At 40.9% G+C, this 19,323-nt stretch overlaps 1 protein-coding gene across 1 annotated transcript; it reads left to right on the top strand.

The window, feature by feature from the left end:
* Nucleotides 1-3,879: 3,879 nt before the first annotated feature.
* On the top strand, nucleotides 3,880-19,219 carry slc6a20 (solute carrier family 6 member 20). Its single transcript, XM_079641486.1, has 11 exons — nucleotides 3,880-4,109; nucleotides 7,443-7,583; nucleotides 8,696-8,787; nucleotides 8,917-9,144; nucleotides 9,872-9,982; nucleotides 13,517-13,758; nucleotides 14,332-14,494; nucleotides 15,246-15,447; nucleotides 16,076-16,235; nucleotides 16,338-16,503; nucleotides 17,665-19,219. The coding sequence occupies exons 1-11, from the start codon at nucleotides 3,986-3,988 to the stop codon at nucleotides 17,830-17,832; spliced, it is 1,797 nt and encodes a 598-aa protein (XP_079497612.1). The 5' UTR covers nucleotides 3,880-3,985; the 3' UTR covers nucleotides 17,833-19,219.
* The last annotated feature ends 104 nt before the right edge of the window (nucleotides 19,220-19,323 follow it).

The raw sequence follows: 19,323 nt of genomic DNA, 5'->3' as shown, positions 1-19,323 counted from the left end.
AGGAGCCCGAGGGACAGATTGCACGCTGGCTAGAAGGACTGGCGCCGTACGTCTTCACAGTGGAGCACAGGGCGGGGGTTCGCCATACCAACGCTGACGCCCTGTCCCGGCGCCCCTGTGCTCCCAGCGGCTGTCGGTACTGTGAAAAGAGAGAGGACCAAGAAAAGGAGCTCTGTGCAGAGGAGGAGCGAGACCACAGGCATAAACCAGCCGAGCCGGTCTGCAGAGGTGCACGGATCATCGACTCACCCGAATGGAGAGCGCGGCAGGAAGAGGATGCTGACCTACAGCCAGTGCTGAGGTGGGTGGAGTCAGGACAAAAGCCACTGTGGAATGAAGTTGCTGGGTGCTCGCTTGCCACCAAAGGACTGGTTGCAAAGTTTGAGGCTCTCCGGACGAAGGATGGAGTGCTGCAGAGAGCCTGGAAAGAGCCTGCAACGGGGGAGGAGAGGTGGCAGTTGGTGGTCCTCAGGGCGCTGAGGGAAGAAGTGCTTAAGGCCTCCCATGGAACTACTGGGGCAGGACACTTTGGGGTCTCCAAAACCTTGCGTCGACTCCGCCAAAGCTGTTACTGGGGCCAGCTCAGGAGAGATGTTGAGGACTTCTGCCGCCGCTGCGACCTTTGTACGGCGTACAAAGGTCCCACTGATCAGTCACGTGCCCAGCTTCAGCAGCTAGCGGTGGGGGCCCCGATGGAGAGGGTGGCGGTGGACATAATGGGCCCATTCCCGTGCACAGAGAAGGGGAACCGTTACGTCCTGGCCGCCATGGACTATTTTACAAAATGGCCAGAGGCGTATGCTATACCAGACCAGGAGGCGGTGACCGTTGCAGGTGCCCTGGTGGAGGGCATGTTTGCCAGATTTGGAGCGGCCGAGGTCATTCACAGCGACCAAGGAAGAAACTTTGAGTCGAGGGTGTTCGCCGCTATGTGTGACCGGCTGGGCATGCAAAAGACGCGGACTACTCCTCTGCACCCGCAGAGTGACGGACTGGTCGAACGGTTCAATAGGACTCTGGGAAAACAACTCGCTATCCTCACCGCGGAGCATCAGCGTGATTGGGACATGCACCTCCCTCTTGTTCTTTGGGCCTACAGATCGGCTGTGCAGGAGTCCACCTCATGCACACCGGCCCTGCTCATGCTGGGGCGAGAGCTGCGGACACCAGCAGAAATGGCTTTTGGCCGACCCCCCGACACACCAGCGGTTCCTCCGGGACCGGAATATGCCAGGAGGCTCCAGGATAGAATGGAGTCAGCACATGCCTTTGCCCGCGATCAGCTGCAGAAGGCGGGCATGAGACAGAAAAGAAACTATGACACGAGGGCTAGAGGGGGGGACTTCAAGGCCGGGGACCTGGTGTGGGTGTATAGTCCAAGAAGAAAGAAGGGCCGGTGCCCTAAGTTGGACTGTCACTGGGTGGGCCCTTGTGAGGTGCTGGAAAAGCTGGGAGAGGTGGTCTATAGGGTCCAGCTGCCGCCTAGAGGGAGACGGGTGGCCCTCCACAGGGACCGGCTGGCCCCATACAGAGGCGATGCACATCCGCGGCCTAGACCCCCAGCATCGTCTAGGAGAAACCAGACAGTCACTTCCCCCGATTCACTGACTGTGTCCCCTGCTGACCCCCCACATTCACCCCCACCCCCAAACTCACCCCCTGTTCCGGGACAGGATGTTCCAAGCCGGCAAGCGCAGCCGCCTGTGTTCACTCCAAGGCGGCCTCAGAGACCAAGAAGAGCCCCGGGCCACCTCAGAGACTTTTTATGCATTCCCTCGGGGCGAGGGACTTAGTAAGGGGGGGGCAATGTAGCGATCTGCATTTATTGTTCAAGTGTTCTGTTAACTGTTTGTGTCAGGCTTCTGTGAGGAGAGCAGGTAGGGGCGGGGTTGGGGAGCAGAGGGTTTGGTGTGTGTGTGTCTGTGTGGGCGCGTGGAGGTGAGTGAGAGGTTGGCGCGAGAGGAGAGAGAGTGAGAAAGGACGGATGAGAGCCGTTGGTTGTTAATAAACCTGTTTAACTTGAGAACGCTTCACTCGTCATTCCGACACGTCCGGGTGGACGTTACAGTACCATATAATGTGCTGGCCTGGCCATGAAAAGCAGTGATATTTGTTCAATTATTAATCTGCAAATGCAATTCTATTTTTATCTGTACGGTGGCCATAACATGAAGCAAAACACTTCCATTAGGAGAAATGCAATGGAGTTTCAACAAAGATGGACATAAAAAGCAAAAAAATAAATAAAAGCACAAATGTGCCAAAAAACAAGAAGAAACATCCTCACCAACGCATGTTTTCATGACGTTGATGTTTCTTCATTTGCATGTGTTTTGGCACATTTGTGTTTGAATAATTGTCATTTTTGAAACTACAGCGCGTTTCTCTTAATAGAAGTGTTTTGGGCCATTGTAGCGCGTATTTTAATAGTATTTCAGGTCAAAATTTGAATTTAAAAAGTAGCTAGTAAATAAATCTGTAAAAAAAGTACAAAATTGACCTCCAAAATGTATTAGTGTATAAGTATAGAGTAGTATAAAATGTTAATCCTCGGGTTATAGTTTCTCTTTTAACTTGCAGTAACTCTGAAACCTGTACTCACTTTCTAACTCACTGCATTTACATTTTAATTCAAAAACGAATACTACTTTGAACACTTTTTCATGTATATAGAGGTGTAGGTGATAGGGTTAATGTTATTTTATTATTGTGTATTCTAATCTTTCTGCATAATTTAATCGTATGTTTTTTTTTGGTATTGTGTACACAAGTGTACACCATTGTGAGGTGGGCAGGACATTGAAGATAACTATGTGAATGTTTAACTGATTACAGAATTATATAGTGTTCAATTATAGTTAGGTAATAGTTCATTTAAATGACATTATAAAACCGTTGTTCAAGAGTTGTTTTTAAATGTTTCAATCATGACAATTATTAAAACACATCCAAATGAAGAAACATCAACGTCATGAAAACATGCGTTGGTGAGGATGTTTCTTTATGTGTTTTGGCACATTTGTGTTTATAATAATTGTCATTATTGAAACTACAGCGCTGTTGGCCACTCTTGAGCAACGGTTTTATAATGTCATTTCAATTAACTATTACCCAACTATAATTGAACACCATACAATTCTGTCATCAGTTAAACATTCACATAGTTATCTTCAATGTCCTGCCCACCTCACAATGGTGTACACTTGCGTACACATTATAAATAAAAATAAACATATTATTAAATTATGCAGAAAGATTAGAATACACAATAATAAAATAACCATAACCCTAACCTACACCTGAATATACAGGAACAAGTGTTCCAAGTAGTACCAGTTATTGAATTAAAATGTAAATGCAGTGAGTTAAAAAGTGAGTACAGGTTTCAGGGCTATTGCAAGTTAAAAGAGAAACTATAACCCGAGGATTAACATACTACTCTATTATACTTTAATACATTTTGGAGGTCAATTTTGTACTTTTTTTTACAGATTTATTTACTAGCTACTTTTTAAATTCAAATGTTGACCTGAAATACTATTAAAATACGATTATTTAGAGACTAAATCATCCAACATTATTATTAAGTAACTACAACCATTAGTAAGTTAACAGAAAACTAAGTTGCAGCAATTCTGCTAAGAGTTTATTCGTTCATAAATATTTCATATGTCTAGCTTCTTAAATGTGAGCATTTGCTTTTGCATTAAAAATATTTTTCAATATTTTTCCATATTTAGCTATAACTACAAGAAGCTGAAGTCAAAGGCTCATGCGAGGAGAAGTTATGCAATAAAACAAAAGCTAAGAAATGCCCGCATTAAGACCCTCCTCCTCCTGAGAGGAACCACAATCACAGAGAGGTTATAAAGCGTCGGCAGCGCGCACGGTCACAGCAGCCTGCTCTCCAGCGCGCACTCATCCACCTGTTGTTGTTGTTGTTCCATTGACTCCGGACCACCGAACCTACTTACAGGACGCAAACATGGGACAAGACGCTAGACCCAACTGGGATAACCCCTTACAGTTTATTTTGGCATGTGTATCCTATGCAGTCGGACTTGGGAACGTGTGGAGGTTTCCATACCTCTGTCAAATGCACGGTGGAGGTAAGTCATTCATTCCCGACTGTGAACCGCTTTACCTAGATAATAAGTTATTATACCACTAGGTTATCACCAGTTCATTTTTAACCAGGACTCTGCCTTCTACCCGCCTGAAGACCCACCTCTTTTCCCTCGCTTTCGAGTCAGTTTGAGCTATGTTTCATCGATTGTTATGCTTTTATTGTCTGTCCATAGCCTTTATGTGCCTTTTATCTATCCTTATATATACCTTTTATATATTTTTATGTGTGCCTTTTATCTATTATTGTAATATTATATTTTATTATAATGTTATGTTTGCTGTGAAGCACTTCGGTAAACCCTCTGTTTTTAATATATGCTATATAAATAAAGTGGATTTGATTGGATTCTAATAGCGATCTAAGAGGCTTTAGCAGTGACCTACAGTGACATTTTCATCAAGGTTTATTCCCATGTCAGACTGGGTCTGAATAACACAATACTAGTTTAACAGGGTTGTGCCAGTGTACATGCTGTATGCTTTACCCTCTTTGTGTAAAATCCGCAGAGGTGGGGAGAAGCACCAGAGTGTAATACTGTTCTACGTAAAATTATTGATGTATTAGCATCAACATACTGTAATCAAGTAATGTGATATTCCTTTATGTCCAAAAGTATAAGTAGTCATTGTGGAGATTGGTCCATTTCAGAATAATATGTATGATATGTTTTATAATGATTGATCATTAAAGTGTTCTCAAAGCTGGGAAAGGTGCAGCTAGTTTGAATGACTTTGTATACTGCAGGGTAGCTTGTGAATTTACTCCATGTGGAACTAAAGTCTGATTTAAGACTCGATTATATTTCACATCATTCATCCACATCTGTAAAGCAACTAAAGGTATTACATAAATGTGGTGGAGTAAAAGTACACAATTTACCTATACAGTAAAAAGTAACATAACAAGAGAAATACTCAAGTAAAGTACAAGTATCTCCAAATTGTATAAATCTACTCAGTTACTTTACCCCACTGAAGAAGTGGAAAAAATGTCTCAGATCATTGACCTTGTTACTAATAAAACCTATTCATGGTGTTACTTAAATAAAAGTACTTAAGTTTAGCGTAAACTGAACGTACTGAAAGGTGAAGCTAACTAATGAACAATTCTACTTCCAGATCCATATTAGCACATTTATATTCATTAGTTTATTTAAATGCAGTATTGATAACATGTAGCTGCTAAGTAACTAAAGCTGTCACATAAATGTAGTGGAGTAAGAAGTACAGTATTTGCTTCAAGATTGTAGTCAAGTAAAGAAACTAATCAAAATACTGAAGTACAACTACTTCAAACAGTACTTGAGTAAATGTACTTAAAGGAAACATATTAAGCAATGTTTTATTGCCTGCAGTCTGAGTCATCCAAGCTGTTTCTGAAACATCAAAAGGAATGGGCGGAAAGCCTTATTGTTATACAGTGAGTTTACCTGAAGTTTAAGCTAGCCATAAACCTATTGCAGGTCATAAACTAGGGTCGAACCGGAATTAGTAAACATTGATAATTATGCCGCTTATCTAAAGACTTTACACTCTAACTGCTGCCAGGGCACCACAGGGAAGTGATAAAAGACTAAAACAGTAAAATATAATTCACGACAACGCAAACATTACTACAGATCAGAATGAGCTATAAGATACTCAGTGGTGGAATGTGATTACATACATTTACTCAAGTTTTAGGAACCTTTTGAGGTTTTTTAAAATGTTTACTTCTAAGTATTTCTTTGTTTCAATTTAGTATTTCTACTTCTACTATTAAAATATAAAAGAGTACTTCTTCCAACACTGAATGTACTCCCTTCAATGAATTGGTTTCTTCTTGGTGTACTCCACCATGTGTATAAAGATGTCTCTGTTAATGAGAGTTGCTTTTGTACAGTGTGTCCTATGTGGAACAGGAATGATAAAACAGTAGTATGTGTAAAACCAGTGAATTTCAGATATTCTTGTCAAACACAACATCCACAGCAGATATAATGTGTTCAGATGGGACAGTTGTTATGTCTTTATTAGTCCTTTGCATGGATCACTGAGCACACATCTACTGTAATTACTGTCCTTAAAGTGCATGTTAACAGCAGGAAACATGAGACATGTGACCATATTTCCTGCTTAGTTCATTAACCCAACAAAATGAAGGCGACAACATTTAGTAAATCCAAGCAAAGCACACATACACCTAATCCATGGAAGTTAAAGCGTGAAACAACCATAATTGTAATAATTAAAGTGGCCTTATTATGTTCTTTTTCAGGTTCATATTAGTATTTTGTGTCTCTACTGTGAAATGTTTACACGCTTTAATATTCAAAAAGCTCTTTATTTTTCTCATACTGCCTGTGCGGCAGCACCTCTTTTCACCCTCTGTCTGAAACCATAGCCCAGACTGCTCTGATTTGTTAGCTGGAAAGCTCTGTTGTGATTGGTCAACCACTTAGAGATGTCCCGGCCCTTAGCCTATAATGTACAACGTGTTGGAGCGCTAGCCAATAGAAGCACGAGTGTTACACATTGATATCATTATGTAACGGAAGTAAACAAAGGAGTCCAATGGAGGCGTTTCATTTGAGATTTATTTACATGCACAAAAAACTATATACCACCCTACAGGAAATGGAAAATCCCAAATAGTATAATAGGGCTTCTTCAACAGATGCTATGCCTTTTTACTATTCCATAAATATGTAATAGTTTCCTAAGTAAAGAATGTCCTCTATTCATTGTACATTTTTCCTAACTGGAGACCTGACCTGCTGCATACTGACTTAACAACTTTAAAAGCATTTATCTGGAGAATTTGGAGTTGATTAATTTGAAGGGTGGGATAACCAATTCAACACTTTTCCACATAGTTCAACTAAAATACAGTTATTTTTAGAAACTTATTTTTTTGTTTTTCAAGGCAAACCCTACCATAAGTGTACCAACTGGAAACAGGTACAGGAAAGTTGAACTCAATATATCAGGTTATTGTTTGTGGCACAAAGCAGAGAAAACTGTCAACTACTTGGTATTAAAGTCAGCATTCACACATGTTAAGACAGAACCAGACGCGATGATACAAAGTGTCAGCTATTCATCAGAAGAGACTTATGTTCACATGCATTCACATTCCATTCGATATCATGCCCTGCGAAAATAAGACATGCTGGGACTGGACATCGGACAACCCACTGGTTGGTCACTGGTCACATTTCCATATTTCCTGTTTAAAATAGTATCGCAGAAATACTTCGTACTGTATGTTCAGTGTATTGTGTTTCTTGTTTTGTTGGTCTTGTCTTTTACTTCTACTACATTTCCACCTTCAGGGGGGTTCTTGATTCCTTATTTCATCATGCTGATTCTGGAGGGTATTCCATTGTTCTATATGGAGCTTGCCATTGGTCAGAAGATGAGTCTGGGTAGCATCGGGGCATGGACTGCCATCAGCCCTTATTTAGGAGGAGTGGGTAAGTGCTAACCGACTGTACTGTACTGAATCTTCACTGTATTCAGGTTAAGTAGTGATGGGGAAGCACCGGAAAGGAAAACAGCCAGTTGGAATGTCATATTGTACTGTCAGTGAAATTACAATGCTTCTGGGGCTTTTGTAGTTGTAAGGGCTCCGATGTATTCCAATATGGGTTCAACCCTGTTGGACAAACCAAAACTCCGGAAGCTCTTAACTCTTTTGGGCTTAGCTCATGAGACTTGGTTTCTACGTCTTAGAATTTCGACTCCATTGAGTTTCTATTTGTATAAATCTTTGCCTTTATTGGATAAAGCAGTCCAAAAAAAGGGAAGGGGGAGGTGGAGAGAGGTGTAATATTTAATGAATGACATCCAGCAAAGGGCACTGTGGCAAAGTTCCTAAAGGAGTGAACTGACACAGAAGTACTTAAGTGGCAGCTATGATAAGAACTGTTTGCATCTTTAGATGATAAGGAAAGGTGCTTCAATGCTCTCCTTGTTATCTCCTTTAGCATAATGTTACAGCGGACCATCCTTTACATAAGGAAAGGAGATAATGCTGTCCCACAGTTCCTTGTTGTCACAACATTCAAAGGGATGTTATCATTGGGCAGTCTACAGAAACAACTGATTATGACCAACCAATCTATCATGAAGTTACGGTGCTTAATAAGCATTCTGCATATTATGCCATCTCGGCAAAGTGCTTATGATTTTAACTTTCAACACTATGATACATAAGAGGAGAATGTTGTGCTAATTACTTATTGGCATTCATGTGGATTAATTTGATTAATTCATATATATTTTGATATATATCATTAAAACTCATAAGGAATATCCGCTAATGCATCATGGTTACGTTGCCAATCGGATTTTTAGACACTCAGGTAAAGCCATAGAACCTGAATTTGCTCACAATTCAACCTCAGCCTCAGCCTTAGTATTTGGAATTCCCACCTTACCAGATGGGCTACAATGGTGCCATCTTAGACTGCTTGTTAACTCACATGGATACACTGACTTAGAATTAGGGTTTATAGGGTTATAAAATATGTAAATAGAAACAAAATGTTCTTTGTAATTTTTTTTTGTTATTCTCTTGTTTTAGGTCTTGCCAGTGTGGTCACATCCCTGTATCTGTGTCTCTATTACAACGTCATCAATGCATGGAGTTTCTGGTACCTCTTTCATTCATTTCAAGTGAGGTGCTAAATGACTAACTAATGTCATTTTTCAGTGATACTGATACTATTAAGAAACATAATGTTTGATCTCCTTTGGACAGTAAAGTATCACACTGACATTGTTCCATGTTTACACTTATTTCAGTCCGTCCTTCCTTGGTCAGTTTGCCCCATGAATTCTAACCGGACAGGACCATTAGAGGAGTGTGAAATTGCTACACCCACCCAGTACTTCTTCTACAGGGAAACACTGAACATCTCTCCTTCTATTGAAGAGCACGGAGGCGTTGGTACAGGCCAGGCAATGTGCCTTGTGCTGGCCTGGATTCTAACCTACCTGTTCATTGTGCGAGGTGTAAAGTCAACTGGAAAGGTGAGAGAGATCTAAGTTGCTCAAACATAAACAGTGATAGGCATTCTTCATTGTCCAAGGTTGGTTCTAGTCTGCCAAGTGAAACTGACAACTACAAATATAAATAAAAACAAGTACTGGGCATATACTGTATTGCATTTTAAAACGATTTTTATGTATAATTTTTTTTGAAGACAGTGCATGTATTCATTGTATAACATTATTTGTTTCAATAATCAAGTCGCAGCCAAAGCATTATCCTGATGATATAAGTGGAAGTCAACATTAGAGACATAATAATTATAATGCCTTTTTTATAATTTAGTACATTTAAGAAAATCCACGTATCAACATGATTTACCGTTAAAATAAACTGTACATTTATTAGATGAACCCAGTCAACGGTTAGTTTAGCATCAAATCCCTATGAGGACTTAAATTATAATGCCAAGTGATGCTCAACCTTCTCAGAACTATTACAATAACTATATCTGCAACCAAATCACTTGAAAGAAGAACATATTTCCTGCAATCATTCGCAATCACAAGAACAAAGAATTGTCTTGTTACATGGAGACCAAACTGGAAATGGCATTTAAAAGTGGTGAAGCATGCAAAGATGTATCTGTTGACCAGACTAGAGTGATGATGATGGGTGATGGACTTTTCCCGCATTCCAGCCCAATCAACCTCAGTCACTCCCCTAATGAATTCTGCATCTAACTTTGCTCTCTGGCTCCTTCTTTAGGTGGTGTACTTCACCTCCATATTTCCATACGTGGTCCTCTTCATCTACCTGATACGGGGCATCACTCTTCACGGGGCCATAAATGGTGTCAAATACATGTTCACACCAAATGTAAGGTTCAGTTGTAACAGTCTGCTCAGTCCCCTGAGCTCCCAGCTGCATCTCATCCCCAAGCAGGCCGTTATTTAAGCCTCTCGTGCTCAGCCAGTCATTGCCTGATTATTTTCCACCAAGGCAAGACTCCCGAGCATTTTGTTCCGATTAAATTCCTGTTGCCGACTATGCCTGCCTCTGACCTGCCTGTTTCCGGAAGGAATCAGATGAAATAGCCTTCAGTCCCCCACCTTGGGATCTCTCTCGGTTACTGTCTGCCTGAAGCTGCTTGGTGTTTTCCATCTGTCAACGTTTAACTACCTCCTGATCCGCTGCCTTGCCTAAAACTACATTCTGCATGTCCTCTACTGTTTTGTCTGCCTGGACTTTGTACTCGCCTGAGTTGATTAAGTGGCTGTAAAGCTGGCTATGAAGTAGCTTGGCCAATAGCTTGAGGAAACCAAGCTTCCCTTTTTTGTCTGGACTGATCCCCAAGTTCATCCAACTCGCCAAAAGACTGAACTCTCGGCAAGCCGAAGCCAACAGGATCGAGCGTACCATGGAATTCTGCAGCGGAGGTTTGGGTGAGCCACTCTGGATGAGAACATGCCGGAGCTTGTCAATGCCGTCCTAGTGCCACTAGCACAAACCAACCTACCAGTCTCCCGATGGCCTTCTGCTACCTCTGCCTGTGCCTATTGTCCCTGGTCCCACATCTTTCCAACTTCTTAAGGGCCTGCCATCGTCCAATGGATACACCACAATCCTGACGATGGAAGATTGGTTCACCAAGGTGGTCCACTTGATACCCCTGCACAACTCCTATTAACCAGAGAGAGCAAGATTGGCCCTGCATCACATCTAATGACTTGTGGTCTCCCCAAATATGTTCACGTCAGTATTTTGGAGGAAGTACTTTGTACTCTTATCACCAGTTTTGCTTCTGGGTTTCATCCCAAGTCCAATTGCCAACCCGAAGGGAAGAATTGGGAGATGGACGATGAACAGAGAGTTCTAACATGCATGGTCTCCAAACACCATCGTCCCGGTCCAAGCAACTCATGTGGGTCAAACCAAACCACAACCTGTGTGTTACATTTGGCTCCAAACAAAACCTGTTACAAAATGTTGCAATAGGAATACAAACCTATGTGGGTGCGTTGCTTTACAGCAGGGGTTTCATCGTGGGCCACATTAACCTTATGGTTGCCCTCAAAGGGCCCATGGTACATTGAAGACTTTATAAATATTTCTACAGTCAGCCTACAGAGCACATCACAGCACAGAGACCGCCCTCCTCAAGATCACTAATGACCTCCTTCTCGCTGCTGACTCCAGACAAATCAGTATTCTCATTCTCCTCGACCTCTCTGCGGCCTTTGACACCGTTTCTCATACAGTCCTCCTGAAATGCCTCTCCGACAACCTTGGCATCACTGGCACAGCTCTGTCATGGTTTCAGTCCTATCTCTCAACCAGGTCTCAGTTTGTCAGCATCAGCGGCTCATCCTCCCCCCCGGCCCCAGTCAACCATGGTGTCCCCCAAGGCTCCGTGCTTGGTCCCCTACTTTTCACCATTTACATGCTCCCCCTTGGCCAGATCATACGTCACTTCGGTCTCAATTTCCACTGCTACGCTGATGACACTCAGCTCTATCTCAGCACCTCACCATCTGCCCAGCTCCCTCCACAGTCTCTGGTCAATTGTCTCCATGCCATAAAAACCTGGATGACAGCAAATCTACTCAAACTCAACAGTAAGAAGACTGAGCTCATGGTTGTGGCCCCCAAGGCACTGCTCCGGAAGGTTGGGGATCTCCTCCTCCACATTGACGGCTGTTCCATCTCCCCGTCTCCCGAAGTCCGTAACCTGGGTGTCATCCTTGACTCAACTCTCTCATTTCAGTCACATATCAAATCCGTCACCAAGTCTGCCTTCTATCACCTCAGGAACATCTCCCATCTACGACCATCACTCTCCGATTCCGTGGCCGAGACCCTCATCCATGCATTCGTCTCCTCCCGGTTGGACTACTGCAACGGAGTCCTGTTCGGGGTTCCCAGTAAAGCCCTGGACAGGCTCCAGTATGTGCAGAACTCGGCTGCCAGGGTGCTCACTCACACCAAGCCCTGGCAGCACATCACCCCCACCCTCATCCACCTCCACTGGCTCCCAGTCAAGCACCGTATCACATATAAACTCCTTCTTCTGACCTACAAATGCCTCCATGCCCTTGCCCCCCAATACCTGTCTGACCTTCTCCGCCACCACACTCCATCCCGGAGGCTCCGATCGTCTGGACAGGATCTCCTCTCTACCCCCCGCACCAGGTTGCGGACTTTCGGTGACAGAACTTTCAGTGTAGCATCCCCCACCCTCTGGAACTCTCTCCCCCCCGAAATCCGCAGCGCCCCAACCTTGGACACTTTCAAAAAAGCCCTCAAAACGCACCTTTTCACCAAGGCTTTCCCCACTATATAGTTAGTTTGATAGGTTTATTTTTATTTTTCCGCTACTTGCTTGCCCCCCCCCTCCCTGACCTGTCTGCCTCTTTTCCCCTACTCCCCCCCCCTGCCCGACTTGTGAAGCGACCTTGGGTTTCGTGAAAGGCGCTATATAAATATTATGTATTATTATTATTATTATTACTCTATAATATTACAAAATTGCCTCTGTATTCAATTATTCCTAAAGTCATCATTTGAACTACCTCTAAATAAGGAATCGAGGGGAAATAATTTCTAGCAGATATCCAAGTGTACAACAATTGTACAAATTATTTTAAAATATAGTTATATTTTGCGTCGATAGGATTGACACAAAAAAATCGGATGGCACACACACTCACATTTATCTGTGTAGTTATAACATACTGTAAGTCCAATGAATTTCTGAGACTAACAAACCCTCATCATATTTGATCAATCAAAGATAAGCCTTTTTAAGTGAATAATTTACTAAAGCAATTGTTTTACCATTATACAAACATTTTCAAGCACAATTTAAGTGCTGTATTTATCATCTGTATTTGACGATAATCATTTAGTCATCTGAAACCTGTAGCCAAGACTTTGTTTTTATTTAAAACAGCGTCTTACTATCAGCATGTCGTTCATTACTGTATATGAAGTTGTCATCCTGCCTGTTCAAGCTTACAAGAATATATTAATTGTCTGAATTGGACAGAAGGAGTTGCACATTGTAGGCCAAGATTTTTTTATTAAAAGCCAAAAACTAAAATAACCAGCACACGTTTTTGGCATAATTCCATGTTAATCGCTGAATGCACCAGAGCAACATCCGACTGGTTTCTGGCTGCCTTTTGTTGCTTTCATGAAGGCTAAGGTTAGCAGTGCGGATGTGCCGTCGGCACACTGCCTGGACTGCGCTGCTAGAAAACACTTCAACCATTATTGTGTCTATGTTTGTCTAATGTGTCAGTTCTTACAATTGAATGTGTAACTTTGTGTGCTCATGTGTGCTTTTTGCATTTTGTTGTGTGCGTTTGTATGTTTCTAAACCTGTGCCCACATGCGTTTGTCTTGTTTCAGCTGGAACAGCTTCTCAACCCGACTACATGGATCAATGCGGCCACTCAGATCTTTTTCTCACTCGGTCTGGGTTTTGGGACGCTCATAGCTTTTGCCAGCTACAACCATTACAACAACAATTTTGAGCGCCAAGCCATCATTGTTTCCCTGATCAACTGTGGAACCTCCATCTTTGCCAGCATCGTCACCTTTGCCATCTATGGATTCAAGGCCACTGTCAACTACGAGAACTGCCTGGAGAGGTGTGTGTGTGTTTTGTGCTAATTAATTCATGATAGTGCAACCTTATCCTATATGCTCTTCTTCCGAAGACTGAATTATTATCTAAATGATCACAGTTTTTATAAGGTGTAGTCCTTAAAACAGATAAAGTCATTATTTTAAGTGACTATCCATGTTGACGTTTATAGCCCTAGTGCTGCAAAACCCACTCAATATTTAAACCACACCCTCGACTTTGTTTTGGGATAAGATATTATGATATCATAAATCTTTTTTTCTGCCACTTTGGATTAAGTCCCATATAGTGGTGCAGGAATTAATCCCAAATGAGTTCGCATTTAAGAGTTTGCTTTGTCTTAAAGCTAATGTTTTTTGATTTTGTTTGTGGTTAGAAGCCTGAAATAAGGTCTGTTGTTAACACAAGTTGAAGATACTTTCACGTTTTGTTTACGACATAAAATAAATCAGTAAATAACCCACTGGTAGACGTCTGAAGCTTATATACAGTATGTTATTAAAAAGGTGGTTGCTAATAAGTGGCTAAAAAGCTGACCATAAACCACCTTAATCCACCTCTTTTTCTCCTCTTGCAGGACACGCTTACTGCTGCTGAATACTTTTGATCTGGCAGAGGACAGCATGAGCATCGACCAGGTCTTTGACTGGATTGAGAAGCTGAACGCAACATATCCATTGCAGTTTGCTGAAATCGCCAACCAACTGGAACCCTGTAACCTGGAGAGTGAACTAGACACTGTATGTTCCTCATCATCTCAATATGTATAATTATTTACATGAAGCCAATACAATTGGTTCACATGATCTAGTACCCGTATTATAAACTCATATTTCAGTGATTTAAAGATTCCAGGGGCAAAAACACAAATGGATTGTGTTGCCCTTGTGGTCGCTAAATCTGCAAAACTGAGAAACAATGCTAGTTTAATTCTAGCTAGCTGCGCTGCCACAAATAATGTCTTAGTGCTTAATAATTTCACAAATGGATTATTGAATAACTGATCATTTTACAACAAGTAAATTGCAACCAGCTTTGCTGTTTTTTTTTAACTGCTTATATAATTTTTATGGTCAACATATTTTGTCACTCTGACTTTGATATGAAGCAGACAGTGGTTGCAAGTGTAAGAAGTGCTATGAGCGATCCAATGTCTTTGTATTGGCGAGTAAAAAAAAAAAAAGGTCTTCCGTGGTAAGGAACAAATCTTAACAATATATTTTATGGAAAAGGCATTTCATCCATCCACTAGCGATAATATTTTGTCGCAATCTGAAATAAGAAACTAAGAGCCATGTAGTAGTACTTTGCAGTTGAGACATTGCAACAAGATAAGGTAAATACAGTAGCACCTTTTACCAGACCAGTACGATATGCAGCCAACAATCTGATGTGTTTTGACTGATAACTGCTTACTCTCCCTCAAGACCTCTTCAGCTGTTCTTCCATCCTAGTAATAAACACTCGTTCTCCCACTTTCCTTTGTTCCAGGCAGTGGAGGGGACAGGGCTGGCCTTCATTGTGTACAGTGAGGCCATTAAGAACATGCCGTTACCCCAGCTGTGGTCAGTGCTGTACTTCTTCATGCTGCTGCTGTTGGGGATGGGCAGCATGTTGGGCAACGTCACCGCCATCATCACCCCGCTGCGAGACTTCAAGCTCGTGTCTCACCTGAGTGACGAGCTGCTCAACGGTAAGATCCAGGCCAATGGGACAGGTGGAAGACTTTCATAAAGTCCCAATAAGCTGTTTCATTATTGGCGCTTTTCAGTGCCGGAGTGAGTCCTCAGATCTTGTTACTTTAATTTAATTTAATTCTAGTAATAATGTTAGGTGCAAAACTGCTGAGAGATGAACAGTGTAAGCTAATAGATATTAATGGCTGCGATTGCGCAATTCCCATTCCCTATATATATATCTATATATATATAGATATATATATTATATCATATGTAGATTAATCTGTATGTGGCCTGAGAGGTAACACCCAGGGTAAAGCACCCGCTCATTAAACTTATTGAGTGCAGTGCTAACAACAATCTCACCTTAAGTGTTGATATGCTTGTCTGAGTTGCCTTACTCATGCAGGTATTTCCACTCTCCTTTTTCAGGGCATTTCGGGCACACTATTAAAAAAATGATGACAGATCCTGAACAATGTGAAACAATTACAGCGGTATATACCTAGCTCTCATCTCAGCTCTCCTGTTACATCAATTCCTATAGTGTACAAGACATGTCTTCTGCATTATGGAATGTGTTGCTATGCAGCAAATGTTACATTTGAAATGATTAAGCATCAGCGCTGTGTTTTCCTTCAGGTTTGGTGTGCGTGTTTTGTATGCTGCTCGGCCTGGGCTTCACTACCACGTCAGGGAATTACTGGTTCACCATGTTTAACGACTATGGAGCCAATTTCTCCCTACTCTTCATCGTCCTCATCGAGGTCATAGCTGTCAGTTACATATATGGCATTAAAAGGTTTGTTTATTTGATTGTGGTTGTGCTTTCAATTGTGTATGCCTTCAAATTAGCTTTTGTTAAGGCTCAACTTGATTTTAAAACGTTATCTTGTCATTTAAGGTTTGAGAAAGACATAGAAGACATGATAGGTCATCGTCCCAACTGGTACTGGAAGATCATGTGGGCAGGAGTCAGTCCTGTTGTTCTTATCACTCTCTTCGTCGTCTATATTGTCAACTACATCAGAGGAGGGACGCCCACCTACCAAGCATGGAACAAAGAGCTGGTGAGGCACATGCATCCTTTCTCATCATTTATCAAAGGTTGCTTGTTCGGTAGGGACTTCTTGGTTAGAAAAAGAAAGAAAGGTATCCACTAGTGGTGTAACGATTTTGGAATCTGGTCATTAGAATCCAAAGCGGGCTTGATGATTCTCACTGACTCGGCATTTATTCTCTCTGTCTGCACCCTGCATAATACGAAGGAAAGAACATCAAACACAGCGAAACAAACTTTTACTGCTGTTACCTACTTTTTATTAATTAATTTTTGTATTTTTGTGTCAAACTGATTGTTCCCAGGTCAAATATGTAGACACGTGATCAAATCCCATCCAAGCCAACTTTGACAATACAGTATATAAAAATCTTTAATCTCCATGTATAATAATTTGTATATTGTAACCCTTAATACACAGCTATATGACCTGAAATTAAACATATTTTAAAAATCTTACTTTCGATTTCTAATAGAAACACACCAATTATATTTTAATTAAGACATTTCCATTTTCAAGTAATGAGGTGTTTTGAGGGCGACTGTGGCTGCGAAGGAGTGCGATCGTCTTTCAACCAGAAGGTCATGGGCTCGATCCCAGCCTGTGCAGGCAACATGTCCGATGTAGTGTGTGGCAATGGTGTGTGAATGTTAGTTCCTAGAGCAAGGTACACTGCTCTGTATGAATGGGTGTGAATGGGTGAATGACATGTAGTATGTGAATCTACAAAGCAACGCTTTTAGGGGTCGAAATTACTTGATAAGGCTCTAATAAGTGCAGACCATTTAAATCCAGTATTCTTTTTTCAAACATTTCATTTTTCAAAAATGACTGCATTTTTGAAAAGTATGGGGATTCCTCCAAAATTAAGCAATTTTCCAGAGAGAATAAGGTGATTTCATTTTTTTTGTCAAGTGTAGTCATTTTGAAATTGTTCGGAAATGTGTCCCCAAAAGGAATTCGGTCAGTTTCTAAAAAATGTACTTTTTTTTTTAAACATGAAAGGGATTTAAAAAAAAGTTGGGAATTTTTCATAGAATAGTTTTTCAGAAATAAGGTTGTCTCATCAAACTGCCTCAGCTTGATAATGATTGTTTGATGTTCTGCTAAACTTCCTGAGTAATGCTTAACATCTGAAAACAAGTGTTAAACGTTACTGTTATTTTTCAGGGTAAATCGGTGGCGACGGACTATCCTGTCTTTGGTCAAATGTTCATCGGCCTGCTAATGGTGTCGTCCGTCAGCTGTATTCCCCTCACAGCTCTGTATGTGTTCTGCAGGAAGAGGAAACGTGGAAACCATCCCAAGAGGCGTGCCGTCAGCACAGTATCTACTTAACCTCCAGCACCACCTTCCTTCCTTTCCTAGACACTAAATATCTATCCTTCAGCTGAAAGCAGCAATGATGCCAAATGTTATGGTGTTGGGTATTTTAAGGTGGATTTTTTTACTTAAAGTCCGACTTTTGAGCCTGATTCCAATCCATGCTCTTCCATACTGTGTAGTGCAACTATGCAACATGGTACAAGTGTAGATAAAGTGTTCTTATGCTAAACATTTTGAGCATGTATAAATGTATAAAGTCATGTAGCTTATTCAATGGGTTATGATATGTAGTGTTTTAGATAGTCAGTCGTTTTTTCATCAGTGTTGGTTCATAGTCATAGTTCATGTTGGTTCAGCCTCAATACTAGCCTAAGCCTCAATACTAATTCCTCTTATTGATGGAGTAAGCTAGTTTAGGGTCAAATCAGGTTTATTTGAAGAGATGCAAAATCACAAATAAAATGTTAGTTCAGCAATAGGATTACAGAAGCTGAAGCATTACGAGTAGACATTGTTTTGGCAATTTCCTCTGTTTCAGGAGTTTTTTTAAAGTGACAGTATTTTTGAATCAGGAGGAAAAGGAGCCATCTACACAACCTAAACAAAACTTTTTATTCCAAAAGATTCAAGATTGGATAGGCCCTATTATGCTTTTAGGGGGTTTCCCTTTCATGTGGTGTGTTATTTAGGTTTTATGCATGTAAATGTTCTGCCGAGGCTGTCACAGTAGAGGCACTTACAAATATGAACCTGAAGATGAGCATAATATTACCTCTTTAAACAACCTAGTAGTTTTGGAAACTGCACAAACATCACGCAACTAGTTTTAAGAAAATAATATGTTAGACTCAATTATAAAGTGTAAAACTTTACACCAGTTGTGTCATAATAGCGTGTATTGTCTCCTTTAAGCAGATTATGTTATATATGTGTTCCTTGGTAAGAAGGTTGTACAAATTACATATGTTTCCTTTATATTACGTTTTTCTATTAGATCTACTTTTATATCTGCTTTGAAAAGGCTGGCATCTGCTATGTACCTTATCTATAAGATATGTGTTTAAACAGAGAGCACATGAAGTCAATTCTCAATATATAATTTTAATATTATCTTCAAGCCTTCAAATGTTTGAAATGTGTACATACTGTAGATAGTTGTGTCATCTAATGGGCGAATGATAAGAATATTCCATCATTTGATTTTGTTCTGTGCCAATAGGTTAATGAGACGTAAGTAACTACCACAGAGAATACTATTAAAAAAATAGATGTATGTGTCAAGAACATCTCAAGTAGTATATGATCATTTTGCTATTGTCTTATTGTCATACGTAGTGGATGGTGATCTTTATTTTTTATTAAATAAAAATGTCCATTTTAATAATGGAGTTATAGTCTTTGTGTGTGTATGTTTGTGTGTTACACCATAGCTTTACTATTTGGTTTTATGTATTTCAGTTTGTGTGTAGGCTACTGTAAGTTTATTATGCTTATCTATTTATT

This window comes from Notothenia rossii (genome assembly GCF_949606895.1).
Source record: "Notothenia rossii genome assembly, chromosome: 7".
Lineage (NCBI taxonomy): Eukaryota > Metazoa > Chordata > Actinopteri > Perciformes > Nototheniidae > Notothenia > Notothenia rossii.
This window is presented reverse-complemented; position numbering and strand designations above follow the sequence as displayed.